Below are 22,105 nucleotides of genomic sequence, written 5' to 3'. Positions count from 1 at the left end.
ATAAAGGTATACTTGCGAAAGAGAAGGGGGAAGAAGGAAAAGCATGTAAGGGTAGTTTATTGTCTTCATAAAAAACTGGGATATGGGTGATTGTGTAATATTTCTGATTCTTTGAGAGTGAGCAGAGAATTGTAAGTTGTGTGCACTTAGGGCAGAAATAATAAAATAAGTGTAATCATCCTGACATTTTGAAATAGCATTCTAGTGCAAAGACATTAAACTACTATGAATTCCAAACTTATAAATGTGAATTAACCAATGTCACCTTTATCCTTAACTAATTGTATCCATTATGTATCAATTCTCAGATAATACCAGCAGCACCTTTCTATTGCGGGTGGAAGACTTAATTAGAGGCTTTGTTTATGGCCATGAAACACACTCAAAAAGAGGACTTTTATTTTTCAGCATTAAATGAACCCACCATAGACTATGGCTTTCAGAGACTGCAGAAGGTCATCCCAAGGCATCCTGGAGACCCAGAGAGATTAGCTAAGGTAAAAAAAAAAACACTTTGGAAATTGACAGGTGAAAACCTTATTATGGGATTTCAGCAAACTTAGATAAATCCTGCAAATTAAGTCCCTTTAAAATTACATTAGGCCCTGAAATTTGGCTAAGCTTTAGATACACATAAAATATCTCCTAACTCTGAGATATATTGTGATTAATATCCGAGGGAATAGGAAATCTGAAAAGTTGGTCCTATAAAACAGATACACTAGAAGTATCCAGCTTATGAAACATTGCCAAATTTATGAAAATAAATAATTGCATAATGGCTTAAAAATGTAAGTTCCCATGCCTTTGTATTTGAATATAATTTTATTCGTCTGTAATTGCTGGGACATGTTAATCCACAGTCAAGTATTCATCAAGGGACTACCCGGTATATAGGTATTTAGTGAAGTGAAAAATGCCTCAATAGAAAATTTCTATGAAATGTTTTGCTTTTAAGTGAATTTGCTTATGACAATTATATCATGAATCTGGCCCGTTATTCTAGCTTTCTTCACTGAAAAATACATTAATTTATTAGGTATTCAATTAGTGAGACATTATTAAATTTTAACATCTACATTTGCATTTTGAGCACACACATTATCATATGCCGGTTCTCTTTTCTGTTCTGTGAGTAAAATTCAAGTATCACATTTGCTTCTGCATCACACCTTTATTTTCCTCTTGGAAAAATCCCCAGCCCCACCATTAAATTAGATGATATCTGGAAAGTAGGTTAATAGCAATTTAAAAGGCTGTTAAAAACAGGAGGTGGAAAAGACAAAATGAGACGAAAGGGATTACTGATGACTAATTCTCTCTGGTTAAAGTGAACAGGGGGAAATATTATTGAAAGAATTCATCTTTATTAGAATAAAATTTTGCAGAAGGCACTGCCAAGATAATTTCAGTATTACGAACAACTCCTTGGCAAGCAGCTAAACTCAGGTCAGTCAATCATTCTAAGAATTTTTGGCTAATTAGAGTCCCAGATTGTTTAATGGAATGGTCTGAAAGTTTTTAATAGCACTTCCATGACATTAGTAATTGTAACCAACTCCACCTATTTTGGTGGCGCAATCATGGAAGGAACCATTTTATCTTGATGAATTCCATGTCGATACATATTAGAGAGGGATTTATTCTGCCTGTCAAACCAAATATAGGACCTCATAGCCAGTTATTTATACTTTAGGGAGGATGTCTGCTCTTTTTATTTTATACATAATTTTCCTTTGAGTTGGCCATTTGGGGGTCTTACCTTTGCCTATACCTCATCCTTTCTGCTCTTTTTCTAGGAGATGCTATTGAAAAGAGCTGCAGATCTAGTGGAGGCCCTCTATGGCACACCACACAATAACCAGGTTAGGTGCTCCCATCTTACACTCTGTTGAGTTTGACTCTTGGTGCTGGATAAAATGCTCACCTCAACCTGCCATTTTGTAGGACATCATTCTGAAGCGAGCCGCAGACATTGCGGAAGCCCTGTACAGCGTCCCTAGGAATCCCAGCCAGATCCCAGCTCTCTCCAGCTCCCCAGCTCACAGTGGCATGATGGGCATCAACTCGTATGGCAGCCAGCTTGGGGTCAGCATCTCGGAGTCAACACAGGGAAATAACCAAGGTACTACTCTTTCTCAGAGTCAAAATTCCAAACGTCTTATCCATTTACAAGGGTGGTTTTGCTTGAGCGGAGGGAGGTAAAGCTTGATTCGTATACCATCAAAAAAGAGTGTCCCCAGATAAGCTGTGCAATCATATATTGGATTATCCCAACATGATCGGTGGTGTTTTGTGAGATTTGGGGCTTTTTAGGTCCCAGGTAGAATCCCTTTGATTGCAAATATTTAAGGTTATGATGAACTGTGACTTACTTAGAAAGGTTTTGACTTCCTGACTTACAGGTATAATTTGACTAAAATGTGCACTTTTGCTATTATGATTATCAGCCGAGGCAGAGTGGTTTGGTTTCCTTTAGTGACTTCTGTTTGTGTATTGTCTCATATGCAAACGCAGAGCAACACACTTTCAGTTAACTGTGCTTTTCACACGTGAAGTATATCGCGTAAAGATTTTTGTCTCTGAGGTTGATTTTATTAAGGTGCTAAGCTGATCACGAATCGTTTTTTTTTAAAGGAATAAATTTCCTAAGGATGCCCCTAACCTTAGTTTTATTTCCAATTTCATTCATCCATTGGAAGGGAATTCTTCATTCTCATGCCCAGGGTGAGTTTTTCTTACAGAAGGGTGGGTGCGGACATATGATTGCTTTTTTTTTTTTTTTCTTCAAATTGAGGTCATTTCTTAAATAGCTTTAGAGACTGTTATCCAAAGCGGGTTATTTCAGGATGGGTTAAGTGACGTCTCTGTGCTGGGGTTTCAGAAGTATGGGAAGGACTTGTCCCTTCTCCATCCCTCCCACAGACCAGATCTCTCTGCGCTCAATTGCTGATGCTTCCACATCTTTGGCCAAAGAATAGCACATTTAGATGAACTTAACAACAATTTTTAAATAAAGATGTTCCCCACCCCCACTCAGGGCATGGTAAAAACCTTGAACTAACATTTCCAAAGGTATGATCTGCAGGGTATGAGTGGCCCTTGGGATGTTATTAGGATGCCTTTTGCCCACCATTCCCAGCAAAGAGACTGTGGTGTGCTAAATTTGGGAAACACTAGGTTAGCAAAGTTAAACTGGTTTGTTTATTCTCTAGGTCCCATGTAAGTGAATCTTCAAGGAATGGCTACAGTCCACAACATCTGCCAGGCTTTACTTGACCACAGAACACTTGCCTCAGTGATAGCCATTAAGATCTCATAGGGCTCTCATGTGTTAGGAAGATTAGTCATCACTCCTTGGTGTGAGCTGGAGATGTTGACTGCAAAAGGGAACAAAGAGGAAAGAGGGACTGTCAGGGACATGGCCTTGTGTAGGATGGGGAAGGGAGAGGAGGATATAAAGGCTGAAGACAAACTTAAGACTTTCCACCTGCCCAGGAGTGGCTTGGTGGTGTTCTATAGTCTGGGGACCATGTGGGCCCATGCCACCGTATTTGGCCTGTGACTGGATGTGTGTGCCAGTTCATTTATATGCGCTTTTTCCTTGTTGTCCAGGCTACATCCGCAACACAAGCAGCATCTCTCCGCGAGGCTACTCTTCCAGCTCCACCCCTCAGCAGTCTAACTACAGCACCTCCAGTAACAGCATGAATGGCTACAGCAACGTCCCCATGGCCAACCTGGGCGTCCCAGGGTCACCAGGATTTCTAAACGGCTCCCCCACAGGCTCCCCTTATGGAAGTAAGTGCCCTTTCCGTCTGTCTGGCTCTCTCTGTGTCTCTGTCCCTGGGTTTTACTCTTCAGCCTTTTGAGGGAGAGTTACACCCCTACATCTTACTGATTCGTGGAGGAGTAGCCCAATTTCCCGAGGAAATGTCCATCCTGCCTTTTGTTCTTTTCCCTTAGCTAGACTTTGGTGCACTTAGTTGCTCAAAGCGTTCTGAAGGAAAGAAAAGGAGTGAAACTATTTGCTTTGTACAAAGAAAGGGTAGATGTATGTGGCAGGTGTGGATGGGGCTGAGGAACGAAGATTCCATCTCAGTTAACATTATGCATGCTCTTCATTAGGCACTTTCAGATATAATATTTTCTTTAATCCTCATAAGAACTTTCTCCTTGTTGTGGATGAGGCGGTTGAGGTGCACAGAGTTAACTCATCCAAGATCACACCGCTAGGATAGAGCAGGGCCATCATTTGAACACAGTTTGTGGCTTGGTTATTTTGTGTCACACCACGCTCCTGTGTCCCTTTGTTACATGACCCTCCCTTCCTTGTGTACCTTCTGAGAGATGGAATTTAGCTGCTCATGAGAGAGTGATCTGAGATGGACTTCTTAATCCTAATCTGGGCTAGCTAGATATCCTACGGGTTTGTGAAAACTCATTTGGGTTGCTCTGAGGGCTAAGAAGCCTGAGAGAATATGTGTCTTCAAAACTACCTAGGGAACACTTCAGGCCCGGGGAGAAGCCACCATGGAGAGTCTGTGTGAGTGGGTGGAATGTTCTTGAAATGCTGGCTCCCATTGCCAAGGCTCTAGAGCCGACCCTCTGTTCACCCAGGGTGGTTCCCTCATGCCAAGAACAAGAGCAAGTCAAGGACAGCACACAGCCGTTTCCACCACAGCTCAGGGAGTGATACGCCAAGGATCTGGAAGCTGCCTTTCTCAGCCTTGTTGGTTCTCTAGGGACACACACCCATGAGTTAATTCTGGGTTGTCTATTCACTTCATTACCCTCAAGAGTCTACTCAGTGTGATAAGGACATAGTAACCAAGTAGCAGAGGTATTAGAGGCTGGTTCTTCTGCTAAAACTAAAATCTTGTTGCTGCAAAGACATGAGTTCTGTGTTGTGTCATGTCAGATGGCCCAGATCAATTAGATCCAGAGTGGTCTAGATGAATAAACTGGTGCTTGCTCGATTTATTTCTTTACTTGTTTTTACCTTATCTTGTTCTGAAAATGTTTTGGGAGATATTAATAGGGAGATAAGTGTTATGAAAGTATAAAATAACAGCTATGAGAAACTGAGATAAAAGAAAAAAATATGGATAGGAAAATTAGATGAATCCAAGGACTAGTCTGGAGGCCTTCAGTCTATTCAAGGGAGCCATCCACTTGTTTCAGAGGCTTACAAGATGGGAAAGCAAAGAGAGAAATACTACTTGTTGTAAGATTTTATGTCTATACAGTTTTGGGGGGATAGCTCAGGAGAAACATGATTTTTCTGTTGCTGAGACCTTGGAGAGACTTCTCCCATGCATCACTGTGGAGAGGGTGCCCCGTGTGTAGAAGGGACCACATCTTCACGTCTTCAACAAGTAACACGAGGGCAGGTGAGCTACTGTGTAAAGGATGTCACATAATGATAGTGACAACAAGAAGAGTAACTCACAACCGCATTCCACTTTGCAGCCTAAAAAGCATGTTCAAATATAGAGTCACAACAACCTTATGCCATGGCTATAATCATAATTATTACTATCATTTTCCCTTATAAGATATGAAGAGTTAGTATGATTTACTCAAGGATTCATAAATAGTAAAATTACGACTCGAAATATGTCATCAGATTCAGAATACCATGTTCTAAAATTATTCAATAATTTAAGAAATATTTCATGTTTTTATAATATATAATTAGGCTGAACACTATAGAATTACTTTTTTTTGTTTCTCCAAATGGTAATTTCACATGTTCAACATACTTTTATGAATAAAAATCTGTGTATGAGATTGAGCCATACAAATTGTCATTTTTGTAGATCAAAAATGGTCAATATAATAATACAGTGTATAGTGTGGTGAGGAGGGAGAGAGAGCAAAAGAAAGACAGGGAGGGGTGAGAGAGAGAGAGAGAGACAGAGATAGAGAGACAGAGAGAGATAGAGAGACAGACACAGAGAGAGGATGAACAGATATATGAATATGTCCACTGGGTAACTGCTTGATGTTTCTTACGAGATAATTCCTTTGGTAGGGAGGGGACCTTCCCACTCCAGCAAGTGACAGCTTCCTTCCACTAGTCTTTCTCGATCATCCAGTCCCACTGCCACAAGGAAAATGATAGCACCCAAATCTTCAAATCACCCATTAAAACAAGACAACATATGCAGAATAGAAAGAGGCGCCCTGCCCAACAGGAGGGGGAAACACAGCAGAGAACCCACTCCTTGCTTCTACTGGGTCCGTGTGATCTCTTCCACCTTTATTTTCTGAAGGAGGGTCTGAAGAAGTCATAAACTGGGAATGGATTCCAAACAGTGCCTTCATTATGATAAAATCCCCTACTGCAAAAATACTGACTACCCCACAGAGTTCATTATAATAGCATCTGACCTGTATTTCTAGCCAGCTAAGTCTTAACTTCTCTGGGAAATAACAAAAAACAGCCCAGGGGAAACCATTTTGTCAGTTCTGTTGCTTGTGTCTAAAAACACCAGTCTACGATCTTGCCTTGTCTTTTTCAAGCTAGTCTGATGCGGCCAGGCCGTGCCACGGAGCAATCACTTGCCAGAGTCATTCAGAAGAAATAAAAGCCAAGCCTCTCAGTCAAGTTGATTTGCATCACAGTCATTCTGATGCAGAGTATCAGAAACCTGCATCTTTACTGCTTTTGCTCTCACACTACTTCAAAAAAGGCCAAACAGATGTTTTTTCAATTTCACATACAAACTTCACTTCCTGGAGGTAGCAGTGTGTGCCAAGTTCCAGCTCAGTGCAAATTTTTATGGCTGAATTCTAAACCCCTGACAATAGGGGGTTACAGTGAAATGCTGACAGACCCCTTAGCGCCAACAAACGCAATGGCTCAGTGCAAAGGAGGATATGGTGCCCGGTGAGTTCCAACTGGGACTGTGCAAGCCAGTCAATCCTTATAAGAAGAAAAGTGGTTTTTCCTTAACTCCCCATGTTCACAGAGATTTGGGGGCCAGACGTATTTGCCTTTTCTTTGGCCTCTATCCGTAGAAAGAGAGAGATGTCCAGAGAAATTCTCAGTTGCAAGGATATGTGATCAGCTTTCCTAAAATGGTGTGCTCTGGTGTCCCCAAAGATGGTCTACTCGACAAGCTTGCAACACTCATGGGACCACTTCTTCCAAAGCAGAATCGCCACCAAGCAATTCCAAATTTGGGACAGAATCTGTACAGAAATCCAACCTGTGTTCAGGGATTCCTACTTCATTTACATCGTCTTAGACTATGCCCTGGGGTGCAATATTTTTATATTTTCAAAAATAAGTATCAAGACATTTACTCTATTGTAGAGTATTAAATGATGATTATAGAAAATTTAGAACATATGGAAATAGTTTCAAAAAGAAAGCATACTCCCACCATAAAAAACAACCTTGTTAACATTTTGACATATTGCTATTGTCTTTTTCTCCAGCAAAGAAAAAAATCCTATTACAATAGTAACATTCTCATTATGCACAATTTAAAAAGCATGTAAATGTAAAAAAGAAAAGAAAAATGACACACTCTATTTCTGTGCGGGCATGACTACTGTTAACTTTTAAAGTATGGCCTTCCCGCTATAGATGGATACGTTTTGGAAATTGCTGTGTCTACTCTGATGCACACCTAATGGGATTCTGCCATGAGATCAATGAAAGAGGGAGTGGAAGAAAAGTGGCAAAATTATCAAAGTCACAGATATGAAGCTAGGCTCCACAAAATCTGTCAATGAGGCAGACCTGTATCCTAAGAATGGAGAACAGATATGAGGAGTGATGTTTGCTTTGTGAAATTCACTGCAATCAATAAGCTTTTCCCAGGAATTTGAGAATTTATTAGTCTCTTTGCTTTTTTTGTAGCAGAAAGGTCAAAAGGCAACCTTGTTTGCAGGTAGTAAAGCCTTAAATAGAAGAGGAACATTAACACGCAGGAAAGCTGTTATGCCTATTGTTAAGGGTTATATTATTTTTTTACCCCCCCAAAATGGAGAGTTTCTATTTGTTTATTTTAACAGCTTTGGTTTCTGCTACATCAAAGTAACACATGTTCATTGCAGAAAACTTTGAAAATATGGACAAGTGAAAGGAGTAAATTTAAGAACATTCATAATCCATTGGCCAGAGAGAACACTGTTAAAAGTTTGGATGTATATCACATCCTTCTAAACTTTTGCTTTGTATGGTTTCTTAAAAAATAAAATTGGGCTTGACGTACATGTTATGACATAATTTGCATTATTCATCTGAGGAGGCATATCTTTCTGAGTTGTCGAATATTCTTCTCCAACATTAGCTTTAATATTTGCATAGCATTCTATTTCATAGACAGAATATACTTTACCCTGTTGCTTGGTCACTTCCGTTTTTTTCCAGTTTCGCACAATTGTAAAAATGCCCTTGAATCTATTTTTTTTTTTTTTGCAAATTTATGATTATCTCCTTGGGATTAATTTCTCAAAATTAAATTACTAGGTTAAAAAAATGCGTATTTTAAAACACTTTGATTTTAAATACACATTGCCAAAATCCCCCCAAAGAGATGAATGCTCCCCTTAGGAAAGGAAGAGTGTCTGTTTCCCTGCCCTGTTCATTTCTTCCTAATCTTTGTCAATTTGGTAAAGTGGAAAGTATCCTCTCATTGCTGTTTTAATTTGCATTTGATTACTAAGCAGTTTGAACGTTTTTAGGTCTTTCGGTCATTTTCATTCCTGTTTCCTTTTGTGACTTTGTTTTTCCTATCCTTAGCCCACTTTTCTTATTGGGATGTTTTTCTTTTCTCTAATTAATTTATAAAAAACTTATTAGCTATCGAGGATATGAACATATCTAAATAATTATCAGGAAGATTTTTCCTAATTTGTCATTTGCCTTTTCTATGCATGTTACAGAAGTTTTTTTGTCATGTGGCCAATCTTATCTTGTGATGTTCTGATGTTGAAAGGATTATGTAAATTATATAACCTTCCTAATTTTTCTACTAGAGCCTTTATAATTTTGTTTTAGCAAATAACTCATTAATCCACTTACACTTACTGTAGTGTTTAACACGAGGAGGCGCTTTAAATTTCCGTCTCCGGGGGACTTGTGTATTGTTCCCATGCATTTATGTCCCCATTAATTTGAAATGTCGCCTTTATTAAGTTTCAGTTCTCATATATATCCAGGTCTGTTTCTGGCCTCTTTTTTCTCCAAGGATTTGTCTGCCTATTTCTATGCTAGTATAACACTGGCTTCACAGATGTAGATTTTTCATTCAGTTTTAATATCTGTTAAGATAAATGCCTCCTTAGTACTTTTGAAGTATTAACAAAACTTTCTGGCTCTTACACTGTTGTCGCTTTATAAATAGATAAACATAGAAATTGTGTTTGTTGACATATACAAATTAAAATTCCTTCTGGGATTTTGAATATAGTCGCATTACATTTTAAATTAATTTGGACCTTAGTTTAGCATTTTACAAAAATTTTGCAAAAACCATTTTAAATGGGCATGTTGTAGCTCTGTGCTTATTCAACTCTGCAACAGTTGTTTTATGTCACTTAGTAAAGTTTGAGGTGACTCTTCTACTAGAAGAGGCAGCCACATTTGACCTGATGAAGCCACTTTAGGTTGAGGTCTGTTATTTAGACAAGAAATATTTGTAAAAGTGAGTGCTGCACTGAATATAAAGGGAATCAAGTGTGTATATGTAGGCCTAATCACCTTACAAAAACCCTCCCCTATCATGGTGTAGGAGGGGAGGTGGTGCTATTGCAGACACAGAAACCAAGGCGCCATCTTGGTGCCTGGGCATGGTTCACATAGCAGGCAGAGATTGGACTGTTGTCGGAATCAGGGCCTCCTGAGTCTCAGCTTTCCTTTGGTCTCTAATTTTGTGCCTTTCACAAAGGGGAAAGGTCCCCGACCCCATTTCGTTGATGCTAAAGCCAATGTTAAAGGAGGAGACTTTGCCTGAGTGTATGAATATAATCCACTCCCAATGTTTAACCCTGCATCCTATTCTATAATAGTGAGTTAGCCCAATTTTTTCCTCATTTTCATCTTCAAGTTTTATGTGAGATTCTTCCAAGACTTTATCTTCCTTTCCAATTCTTTTGATTCATGTTACTTGAGGAAAGACAGAGATGTGCTCAGATGCTTCCTTCTGCATAGCTCTTTAAATCAGGACTTACCTAAGGATAAGCAGTTTTTAGATAAAGCTCTTTATCTGAACTCTTTGGTTTTTCTATACAAAACATCATATTGGAGTTATGCTATATGATTGCTTTATAGATACAATTGTGTGACCATAGGGCAAAGTATATCTTTATAGTGAGAGGGGAGAAATGGGGATGGAGTCTTACACAGGTCATCAAAACAGTTGACCTTCAATTCACCTTGTACTTGGTCTTTGAACCGTAAGCCACACTCATGTCCTCACTTTCAAAATTTACTTTGTGGAGTAGCTGGGTCACTGAAGATATGAAGCAGAAGTTTGCACTCCCAGCCTTGACCATTAGGTTCCAGTACTTCTTGTACCAAGTTATGTGACAGTTCAGAATTCTGGAGAATGTGCTAAAATAAGTCTCTGGAACTTGACCTTATTCCACAAGATGCTGTATCTGACAATTTTACCCTTGTGAACTCTAGTTTACCCCTTACTTGAGCTAGTTGAACATAGAAGATAAAATTATCTTCTTGTATGATGTAACTTGGTAGAGTATCTGACATTAAGAGGTAGGGCATTTCATTGTGGAAATTGCCTTTATTTTTCTTGGAAATTACAACACTTAGCTTTTGGCTTCCTTTAAGTAATTTTGTTGTTAATATTGGTGTTTTTTCTGCACATTACATCAGAGGGGTCTGACTTGCAGCTTCATTTCCCAGGAGCTCTGAAAGTAGAGAGAGAGGGAGGTAATCTAGATGTTAATAAACATTTACATTTAATGAGGCAGTGGCCCATAGAGATGGCACTCTCAGAGATCAAACCTCTGGAGCCCTGAGAATTGCCAGGGAAGCATAGCGCTCCCAGACAGGACTTCTTTTTAGGGTAAAAAAGCAGTTTCCATTCTTGAGTAGATTTGATGATTTTTCAGATGTTGGTCTAAGTGTTCTTTGTCAAGCTTCTACTCATGAACAAAGACCTATCATAGTATTACCTCCTGCTGCTGCCTTCCTGACTCCCTGGCAGAAGAGCACTCTGCCTGCTGAGTCTCCCTAGCACTGTGTACATTCCTCCAGTAGGGCTGTTACCCTAATCATTGTTTTGTTCGTATGTTTCCCCCACAGGGCAGGGTAGGGATGCTGTCACATTCAATTTGTTTTAATTCCTAGAATCTAGGACAGTGTCTGGAGTGAATGAGTAATTTCTCGATGAATGTGTATAGGTTGTGTGTCCTGAAGAAAGAACTTAACTCCTCAGTTTGTCCCTTCCTAAGAGGATTGTGCCTTTGCTTTCCAGTCATGTCATCAAGTCCCACTGTTGGATCTTCTAGCACGTCCTCCATCCTCCCATTTTCCTCTTCAGTTTTTCCTGCTGTCAAACAGAAGAGTGCCTTTGCCCCTGTCATCAGGCCACAAGGCTCCCCTTCACCTGCCTGCTCCAGTGGCAATGGAAATGGATTCAGAGGTAAGCAAAGGTCCCGCTTTGGTACCACCATGATAAATGGGTCACAGGGCCAGCAAAGTAAGAGCAAACAGCACAGCATCACTCCCTATCTCTAGCCATTTACTTACAAGGAGATGCTTTGGCGTTCCCATCATGGGACACAGATGGCTTGTAGAACTGAGCTAGTACATCACCTGAGAACAAGATGGGGGAAAACAGAGAAATCGGACAGCTCTTCAAGATCATAGAATTAACTATGGTAGAGCATTATATACCCTCCAGGAGTGTCTGGACTTCCCAGACCTTTGCTTTCCACAGGGCCATGTCAAGATTTCCCAGAAGGTGCCGAGTCACATCAGATACCACATGGTGATTGCTGCTTATCTGACGGGCTTGCCCATCTGCAGTACATACCTATTCCCATGGCATACATGGACAGAATCCATCAGGAGCAACCAGCACATTGTGAGAATTCTGGTTACATGCCAGTCAGATTGATAGCAGGTGTCGGATCAGGGGTGGAGCAGGGAAGAAAGAAGAAAAAGACATACACTGTCTAAGTACAAAAATTAATATCACCCATCAAACCCATTTTTGAGCAATGCCTGAAAATATAGTATGACACAATATAACACAAATGTGATAAGTACATGAGAATCTAATCATTTCACTGTGAATGGGAGGCAGCTGATGGCAAAAGAGCAAATTGGAACCTGCTGAACACTATGGATCCCGACGACCCACATTATTGTTAGGCTCTTGTTTGAGTCTTGACATGAAAACATTCATGACAAGCAAGTGTTGGATAAAACCAAGCAGGGCAGAGGTTGGTTAACCCCTCATGGATCAAAGCCTCTGAGGTCAGCAGAGCCTCCGATGAGCTGTGCCATCCCTGGGATGGCATCTGCCTAGTAGCTTTACGATTGTGCATAGACTCTTGATCCTCTGGGTCACCTGTGAGGGTTCATCTGCCAGTTGTGGCTGAGCAGAGCTCTGGGAGGTATGGTAGGTTCCTGTCCCATTCTACCATAAGAGACAGGGGTGTCTCCTCAAAGTCAGGTGACTTGAGAGAGAAACTGTGAAATGGGAACTGAAAAGCCAGCACTCAGAAGAGTCCCTGAAAGTTCTTTTACTTCCATCTAGACAAAGCAGCTGGGTAACATGCTACCCAATGTGTGAGTAGTTGGAAACATCTGTCTATTTGAGGGGGAAGAATTTCACTTTCATCTAGATGTCTGATCCTTAGAGAAACAGGCTCAGCCTGTAGCTCAGTGTCGCCACCTGCCCCAGATCTCCTCAAGGACCATTGGTTTCCATCGCATCCCTGAGAGATATGCTCATAACTTTTTTTATGAGTGGCTTCATCTCCAGACTGGAAAATGTATGCAAATGTTAAGTATTTGCTGTATCTTTCCCTTCTGCATGCCCGCTTCAGTGACGATGTCTCCCCTTTCTAAGTTCTGTGGTTTTAGTCACGTCCCTTAACAAAGTGGGGGCCCCACAGGTCTCGTTGGGGAAATGCAGAGTGGGGGGCACCACAAAAGGCTAAGAGGGAATGCAGGTGTAGGCGGAAGTTGGGAGGGATTCCTTGTTCCAGGCAACCCTAGCCAACATTTTCAGCTTCACTTTGAGGAGAAAAAGTATAACTTGACTTCCACTTACCACCCCTCCCTCACCTCCTCTCTCACTCAGTTGGGGAAGTTGAGCTGGTTGTTTCAGATCTTCTGGGTCTATACTGTCCAGAGAGACTCACGTGTGGGGCCTCCTGGCTTTTGCCCCGGGAGATGCCAGGACAAATTTTTCACTGGCTCCCATGGCCTGGAATCCCTACCCTGCCTGTTGCTGCATGCCCAAGTCTTGCTGTGGTATTACCCGCTCAGGGTTGAGTTGGCCCAAAGAGCTGGAAGGGTCTTTGTGGTCACAGTGAGGTTTCTCTGCGGGGGCAGCAGTAGCCAAAATAGCCATAAGACCCTCTCTAGGGTCCTTGGCCATGTGAGCTCCTGGTCAGCATAGGTCAGAATAAAGAGGCTGAGGAAGTATCTGTGGGAGTGACGATGTCATCAGTTACACGTAGGCTCTGGGATCTAGTCTCATTTCTATAGAATCACTGAGAAGTCCTGAGCCTCTTTTGGATCCTACAATTCCCTCTAAATTTCTCTGGTGATTTGAACCTTAAGAAGAAGAAGGAAGACAGGGAAAGGAGGGGGAGGATGGGGGCAGCACCTAAATTAGGAGTGCAGGCTGCCACGTTTCCTCATTTTGCATCAGGTGGCTAGAAGCTCCAGGTCCAATGCTACAAGGTGTCCCACTGATGCATAGAGGGACAAAAACGAGCTGACATCAAATGCTCTCTCCAGCCATAGTCACTGAGTGAAGGAATCCTGGGATTGCAGGGGTGATCAGCACAAAGCTTCACCTCTTTAGAGACAGACAGTGGGAGAGTAAAAGTGTGGTCTGAAGTGCTGGGGTGATCACAGGCTGATGGAGAGGTTCTTCTCTCGATTTCTAAGGTGAGATGGTCTCAATCATCTACAGAGGCCACGTGCCACCAACCCGCTCTGAGACTTGCTGGTTTTGAGTGCCACGTGCAAGATGCCGAACCAAGCGCTTTACATGAATGATCTTGCTCAAGCCTCACATGTGACCGAAAGGGGAAAGTCATGCCGTTATCATCATTTTTAGTGAGGTCGTTTTCCCAAGGCCACACAGTAAGATGACCTCAGACATTTTGACTCCAGAGCCTGTGCTGTGACAGCCCACTACCTCTCCAAGGACAAGAGCAGTGCAGTTCCTCTCCTCACCCCTCACCCATACCTGCTTTTCACCTGGACCAAAGGGGGGTTATTGCCTTCCCGTGAAATGCCAAAGGTAGAAAGGAATTGGACAAAGTGCGGTTCAGCATGCTTCCCTTCCCCACCAGTGAACATGTTTACTTTTTCTCCAGTTAACTTCTGCTTTCTGTCTGTTGGCTCTGGTTTCTACAAGCAAAAAGTCAGGGTCACCACGTAGCAGAGATCCAGCCCACCTAGTGCCTGATGTGAGAGTAGAAAGAAGGAAAATATGTGAAATCTGCTGGTCTTCCGGCACGCACTGGATCTTCTTCTTTGAGCGGCTCTGCCCTTTTAATAAGCTCCTTAGGTAACTCTCTGAGGACCCAGAAAAAAGAAGGGGCTGATGAGTTTTAAGTGTAATAGACAAGTTAAAGTTGAAAATGTGAACCAGAATCCTACCACCAGAGAGCTGTATGTGCAGTGTTCACTGTCCCACCTTCTACCTCATTTATCAGGCATTTTGCAGTGATGAGTATAGATTGTGGAGATAATATTATGCACTATGTGCCTGATTCATTTTCCAGCTCCCTCCAGGAAAAGAAATATATAAAACAAACAAACAAAAAAACCCTCCTACACTCTGGGATAATTACCAGGGTTGCTATGTCTCCAAATCATCGGGGAGTGTCCAGAATTGAACTGCCTTTATTGAAAAGTTACATCGATTCAATATAGAGTAATACAGGCAAAAATAATTAAGGCTTTGCTAGCTGTGTAAGACCTTAATCCAGATCTCACAAACATTCAATAAAGGCTGTATGGGCAGGGAACTAGAGGGCTGACAATTTTGCCTGAGAAGACTTAGCTGGCATGGAGAGAAGGGGCGGAGGGAGGGGAGAGGGGAAGAAGAGGAGCAGGGGGAGGAGTAAGAAGTGGGGTTGGGGCAAGCAGGAAGAATTTTGGCCATTTGCTTATCAGCTTAGTAAGCACCACTCAGCGAAATGCTTCTATGATAATTGATAAGCTCTAGATGAGCCAGAGACAATAAAACTCAAGGGATCAAATACTAGACATGGTTTGAAGTTTTGACGAAAGGAAACTACTCGGCCGATTTCCAAGAATGTGGAAATTCTATGGGTTCCTCACCTGAAAGCCAAGGTCAGAGGGGTGCATTTTGCTGTGTGATTTTTTTCCCCTTTGTGCTGATGCTGCTCTGGGGAGGCCTTGGACCCAATGCCCCCCACAGGTATTGTCTGTGTCCTCTTCACTAGATGGAGGAGACATTGGGCACTACCAGGGGATGGAAGGGGTGAAGAGTGGAGATTGGGTGACTCCCAAATTAGGAACTAAATTAAGTCTTCTATTCCAGTGGATCATCATTCATTAGTGAACAAGCATTACATATCAGCAGTGAAAGCCAAAGGAAGATGAGCTAGTTAGGGGAAGAAAAAAAAAAAAAAGCTCATCACATTTCAGCTAGAATGGATAGAAACCTAGGGTGCATAGAAAGCCTTGTTTGTTATAAATGATGCATGGAAAGTTACTCAATGGCTCACAACCTGGAGTTTTCTTTCCTGTTTCAACTAAGTGATTTGAAACCGTATAATCTAGAAATTATGATAGTCTAATGATGAAAAATAAATATATTGCAAATACATTAAAACTTAGCTCACGTGTTTATGTCTATCATGTCAAGTATACAACCCATTAATATAAAACAAGACAAAACATAGCTCTTGGCCTCCCCACAAAACTTCAACAAGCCTTGTTTATATTGCAGTGATTCTGTAAGGCTTCCGTGTCGCTGACAGGCTGTGTGCTAGATCAAACCTGGAGAAAATGGGTTCCCACATCAGCTGATGCACCATTTCCCTGGGTTGTACCAGACTCTGTCAGTCCCCAGCGCTGCCCCTCTCTCTGGGTTGGAGACATAAGTGTAAACATCTCTGAGTCTCATTCCTATACCACTCTTTCCTTGCAGCCATGACCGGACTTGTCGTGCCCCCAATGTAAAGAAGAGGAAGAACTGCTTTCTTATAGCACAAAACTACTTATCCTGATGGACCAATAATGAAGAAAGCACTAGGAGCTCTTTGGGGAGAATTGTGCCCCAGAATGAACATGACGGACAGATTTGGGTATGCAAGGAGCTGCATTTTACCTGGTCTCATGTTTCTCATCTAGCTCTCATGGTGGCTACACAAACTGACCCTCTTGGGGACAAGGACAAAAGATGTCATTGACGTAGTCAGTGCTAAGAGCAGAAATGCAATTCTTTGTTATGAACATTATGAGAACCACCTTCCTATGTTTGTAAAATATTTAAGAAAAAATTGGCAAACAATTCATGCTTAATATTTTGGATACTATTTGTTTTTCTTTGTAGGAAAAAAAAAAGTTGAAAGTTTCTATTTTCTATGAAGCCTTTCAGATACCAATTTAGTTTATGCAGAAAAAAAAAATTGAACAAAACAGGGTACCAGCATGGAAGACTTTCTTAAACGAAACCTGAATTGAATGAAGAAATATTGTTGTATGTGTGTTTGCTTATAGTTTAATCTCTTTAAAAAACAACAACAACAAAAAAAAACAAAAAAAGGGAAAAATTTTAAAATGTTTTACAATTATTTAAATAAATAAACGTGTAACTTATTGTAAGTAGAGGTAGAAATTAAGACCTTTTCGGAAGAGAGAGGAATTTCTCTTCCTGATGTAAAATGAAAATGATGCAAACCAGTAGTAACAAGTTTAAAAGGTGTGTGATTATTACTGCAGTTACTTACTAGACTTCTATCCCCCATCCTGCATCCCCCTCTTTTTTCCATCATTTTATTGACCCAAGAACATGTACCTTATATAGATTCCTATAGAACAGCCCGATGCAGAAACAGTGATTCAGTCCATGCACGTACACAAATACTCAAACTCATCAATTCATTCCCAGCTCCGTCCACTTTCTAAATAGTCTACATGTCCCTTTTGGTATTCACTCTTTGTGACTTTTAAAAAAAATTTATATTAGCCTTCAGCCTTCTCCTCCAAGCAGTGCAGAGAATTCCCATGTTGTAGTGTGTCCCAGGCTTTGCATCCTGGGTGGAGACACGTGTCTCACCTAAAAGAAGAGCCAAAGCCGGTGACTTTCCCAACCGAGGGGCCCCTTTGGAATTCTCCCTTGACAGAGCCACACGTGCCCTCCTCTTTTGTGACCTGGTTGAGCACAGAGGTGTGAGCCCCACAGAACTTCAGAGACAGGATTTAAGGAAGATGATCCTGTTTCTTGGACTCTTAAGCATGAATCTTAGAATGTCCACATCCTTTCTTCTCTTTGCAGATTTCCCCTCTCCTGGCATTCAACTCTCTTGAAAAAAATATGTATCTTCCTTAACACAGTTTCCAGGCAAGAATGGGATGGTGTGTGGAAGAGGAATGTTAAAAGCCCTAAAACCCTCTCCTAATATTCAGAAAGATGGAAACCCAGATTCTTAGCAGGGTTAGCGATTAGGCGCATCTGTGTTCCAAGCAGCACAGTGATCCAGGGTTGCAGTGGGCTCTCTATACTTCTGGAACCAGCTCTTAGGCAGAGAAATGTTGCAGGAGCTGCTAAGAGTGGCTGAGTCTTGAAAGTCTGTGTGATCCTGAAGATGTATCCAGACTTATTTGGATTTCCAATAAGGATGCCATTTTTTTCATAGTTGGATGTACAATAAGGGTTCTCCTTGTTGACTCATTGGTACCATAGTACAGTCCATATACAGATTTCGGTTTGGGGTTCTAACAGTAGAAGTTGTTGCAGGTCTCATGGAAAAACATCTTTAGTGCATCTGAGCCAATTTTAGATGACTTCACAAATCCCACCTTCCTTCTGTTTGTCCCATTGATACCTGCCCACAGCTATCCAGCCCCCAACAGTCTCATTTGCCTTCAACTATTCTGGAATTACTCAATATGACCCAAATATTTTTTCTATGTACACAAGAATCCAAGGTTTGGGAAACCTGGCATGCTTATAATTACTGCTGTCAGTCCTTTGTGGTCAGGTCTTATAGCACCAAAACACAGGAAACACACGAGAGAAAGTTCCCCCGTGAAAAATCCGATCAAAGGGGAAGCATGTGCAGAATACGAACATCACCATCCCAAAGTGGAGGCGGAACAAAACTAAGCATGTTTAGACCTGGATTCAAGCCAATCCAACATAAGGAAATGTTTTTTTAAGTAGCATTGCTTTTAGAATCTGTGAATTTTGCTCTTGCATGAAGATGAGTGCAGTACTGTCTTCAAACTGAGTGTAGAATTTGTTGGTAGCTTTACACCGAAAAATGTGTGTAACTAAATACCAGACATCCTTGACCATTCAGCTAGAACCTTGGCAGCAACAGATCTATTTAATTGTACAAATGTGTGTAAGGATTATTTTTAGTGTACTAATAAATTAAAAACAAAGCTACTCTGTCCTCTTCAGTCTTGCTGTTGAATCATTCCGGTCCCAGGTTATTTTTGTGCCACTTGAAATACGAGTATTTCTATAGGTAACTACAAATTCTATCCTATCTTTGTAAGAGGAGCTGTGTAAGATTTTCCATTTAAAAGGACAATTTACTTCATTATTTATCTCATTTTTTGTTATAACATCATATTTTTTTTTCCAGTTTTTCTTTGCACATTTCAATATGCATGGTTTAAAAACCATTATCTTCTCTACCTTTTGTACAGTAAGGTCTCATTTTCAAACTGTATAGTTTCATTTTATCATTTTGCTTTGTCAGTTATATACAGTATAAAGTTGCTATGCACAGAGCTTTTTGTAAAGACAGCTTTTTTGTTTACTGTTTTTAATGGTCTTACTTATTAAAGAATATCTTGTTTGTAAAATGAATATGTCTACTTCAGTTTTAAACTTTAAATTATCCTAACGAAAAATAAAATTTTTGTACTGTAAAAATGATTGGAACTTTGCCTTTTTTTTTCCTGAAGTGAAAAAATTTAGTTTGGGATTTGTTCTTAAGTTTGGGGATTTTCTCATAACTGCTAGTCCCTGAGCTCTGGTTGAGGAAATCTTACTACAGCTTTTGCTTACATGGAAAGTGTTCTGAGGTGCTCACTTGGAGGAAAGAATATGTTTGACTTTAGGTCTTTTTTCTGTATGTATTTACCTATATATCCATCTGGTCAAATTCCTTCATAAAAACTCAAAAAGATCCTACTTCCTAGGTTGGTCTTTGGCTGTATGGAATTCTTGAGGTAGGTGGGTAGTCTACTTAGGTTTGAAACTGCATGTTGAAAAAATGTTTGAATTGATCCATCAGACGATGAAGAATTGGAGGCTGGACTCAAGGGCTCAAGGCCAATCTTAGATCACAGGAAGAGAGCAAGATGCAAATCCCTAGAAGGGAAAGATCCATAGGCAATGGCTCATACAGAAAGATAGAAGGGCTGCAGTAGCTCGGAGAATTCAACTATCACAGAGGATTGGAGTGGTCAGAGAAGGTTCCATGGGGGAGGCAGGGCTGGACAGGCCTTCTAAGAATGGTAGGAATTTTGTGGCAGACGTTGGTAGCGAGCACTGCAGATGGGAAGGCCATCACGAACAAAGTCCTGTAAAAAGAAATTCACGAAGCACATTTAGGTGAATGTGATGCTAAATGTCATTTTCCAGCAGACTGTTCACAAGCACACACATGATTGGATTATCTCATTTCTCTCTACAAGGGTATAGTTATCTTGAAAACACATAAATTGTGTCCCTTGCATGAGTGGATGAGATGCTCTTTCTGAGCACTACTCTGAGAAAGCCCCCACTGCTGTTTTGCTTTTCTCTGTGAGGAATAGCCCTCTGCCTACACAGTGCTCGCCCTTCTCATGGGAAGGGGCTTGCTCTTTGCAGCCTGATGTCTTCTCATCCTTCAGGCCTGGGTTCAAGTATCTTCTACTCATGGAGGCCTTGGCTGACCTCTGACCATGCAAGTGTCCCACTTACTCTCTTTACCTTAACTCTGCTTGTGTCCTCATCACAATTTGTATTCACTTGTTGTGTATTTTAGACTGAAGGCTCATAAGCACAAGGGCCTCATCACTCTCAGGACTTCCTGTGGAGCACCAAGTTCAGTGCTGGAGGTGCCTAACAGATACCTGTTAAATTGGTGAATGAGCACATTGGATTCTGAGCCCCAGAGACGGCTCTGCCTTGTCGTGTGGGAGAGGTAGCCAATCTGTCACAAATGAGAGGAAATAGCACCACTTGGAGAGTCCACTCCTTAGGGGCTATCTCGTCAGTCAACTAATCAAAAAAAGTGATGAAGTGCGTCTATAATGTAAAGTGGCTGGTTGCTTAATAAACATAGAAATCTCAAAACGGGAGGAAGTGAGGAAGCAGAAGCCTCCGGCTGGTAGCCTATTGGGTCAGTTGTTTTGCCCCTTGGCCCTGGAACTTATCCCATGTGGATTTTCATGATGTTCAGATGTAATTCCAGAACCAGAACCAGGGCCTGTTAGGGAAATGTGCATTTCATTCCCGTTCCAGATATGACGCTTGACTTGTCGACCACACACTTGAATTGCAAGGAGCTTATAGTGCCTTCACCAAACTGCAAGTTCACGGTGGCTGTAGGGCAGTGAATGTGAGAGAGTGAATATGAGACTTTACAGATGAGGTAGAAGCAAGGTCCTAAAGGATCTTGCTCACCATGCCAGAGTTTAGACTGCATCCCCAGGACTATGCAGCAGGTAATGGGAAACTTCCAGGAACCTGAGTCAAGGAGTGACACGATACACTTTATGCTGTAGAAAAATCACAGTAGCTACAATGTGGATTATGGATTGAAGCAAGTGGATATTGGAGGCAAGGAGACCAAGCAGACAAGGGACAAAAGACAGCTGATAAGCACCAGTGTGCAGTACCAGTGTCTACGACAGACACCCATTTTGACTGGTCAGCACTTGTGCATGCCAGCCAAGAAGTGTTTTTAAGTGACTCCTGCAATTAGGACAGTGTTATAATAAACCCGATAAGAGTGACTCATACCTGACCTAAGGATTGCCAGTAGAGATGGAAAGTAGTGGAAAGATTTGAGAGAAAGACTTGCAGTTTGACACGCCTTTACTGACTGATTAGATGTGGGAATGAGGGAGAAGACGGGGCTAGTATAAGTCCCAGTCTGTTAGACAATTGGATTCTGTGTTAATATTTACTGAAGTTGGGAATAAAGAGGAATGTATTGTGGGGAATGGAGAGATATCATGATTATAAATTGGGGCACAAACTGCTCTGGTTCCTTTTTTTTTTTTGGTTAGCCAAAGATTGTTTTCCCACAGTTTATTTAAGGACTCTGGAGAATTACACTCTTTGGTACATGCATATTTAAAAAAAAAAACTGACGGCTCTATTTCTACTTGAATGGCTGTTCGGTTGGGTATAAAATTTCTGGAGTTACACTTTCTTTCTCTGAGAACTTCATACGAGAGGTGTTTTGTAAAACAAGCTCCCAGGACTGAATGTTGCCATGATGATGTCTGAAGTCATCCCTCTGCTTCTCATACCTCTCTTTTATTCCCCTTATATAAGCAAGGAAGTCCTGTCATTTGTTGTGGAAGTCATGACACTTCTGAGCGTGCAAGGGGGCCTAGTAGATAATGATGCCTGGAAAACTTGCAAACTGGCAGTTGGTCACCCTTGATATTTTTATCTGCCTGCCTAAAAGTATCTTTCTTTGTAGATGAAGTCCAGTCATT

At 41.2% G+C, this 22,105-nt stretch overlaps 1 protein-coding gene across 1 annotated transcript in view; it reads left to right on the top strand.

The window, feature by feature from the left end:
* Positions 1 to 19,319, top strand: part of EBF2 (EBF transcription factor 2) — a 187,581-nt gene extending 168,262 nt beyond the window's left edge. Inside the window, exons 11-16 of the mRNA XM_081810370.1 lie at positions 409 to 497; positions 1,800 to 1,865; positions 1,948 to 2,125; positions 3,616 to 3,801; positions 11,460 to 11,627; positions 16,359 to 19,319. Coding sequence (XP_081666496.1) covers positions 409 to 497; positions 1,800 to 1,865; positions 1,948 to 2,125; positions 3,616 to 3,801; positions 11,460 to 11,627; positions 16,359 to 16,390 — 719 coding nt within the window. The 3' untranslated portion in view covers positions 16,391 to 19,319. The remainder of the gene's footprint in view (positions 1 to 408; positions 498 to 1,799; positions 1,866 to 1,947; positions 2,126 to 3,615; positions 3,802 to 11,459; positions 11,628 to 16,358) is intronic.
* The last annotated feature ends 2,786 nt before the right edge of the window (positions 19,320 to 22,105 follow it).

Source organism: Leptonychotes weddellii, chromosome 2, assembly GCF_054177405.1.
Source record: "Leptonychotes weddellii isolate Sample4059 chromosome 2, ASM5417740v2, whole genome shotgun sequence".
Classification (NCBI taxonomy): domain Eukaryota; kingdom Metazoa; phylum Chordata; class Mammalia; order Carnivora; family Phocidae; genus Leptonychotes; species Leptonychotes weddellii.
The sequence above is the reverse complement of the archived record's forward strand: the minus strand, read 5'-3'. Positions and strand labels throughout refer to the sequence as shown.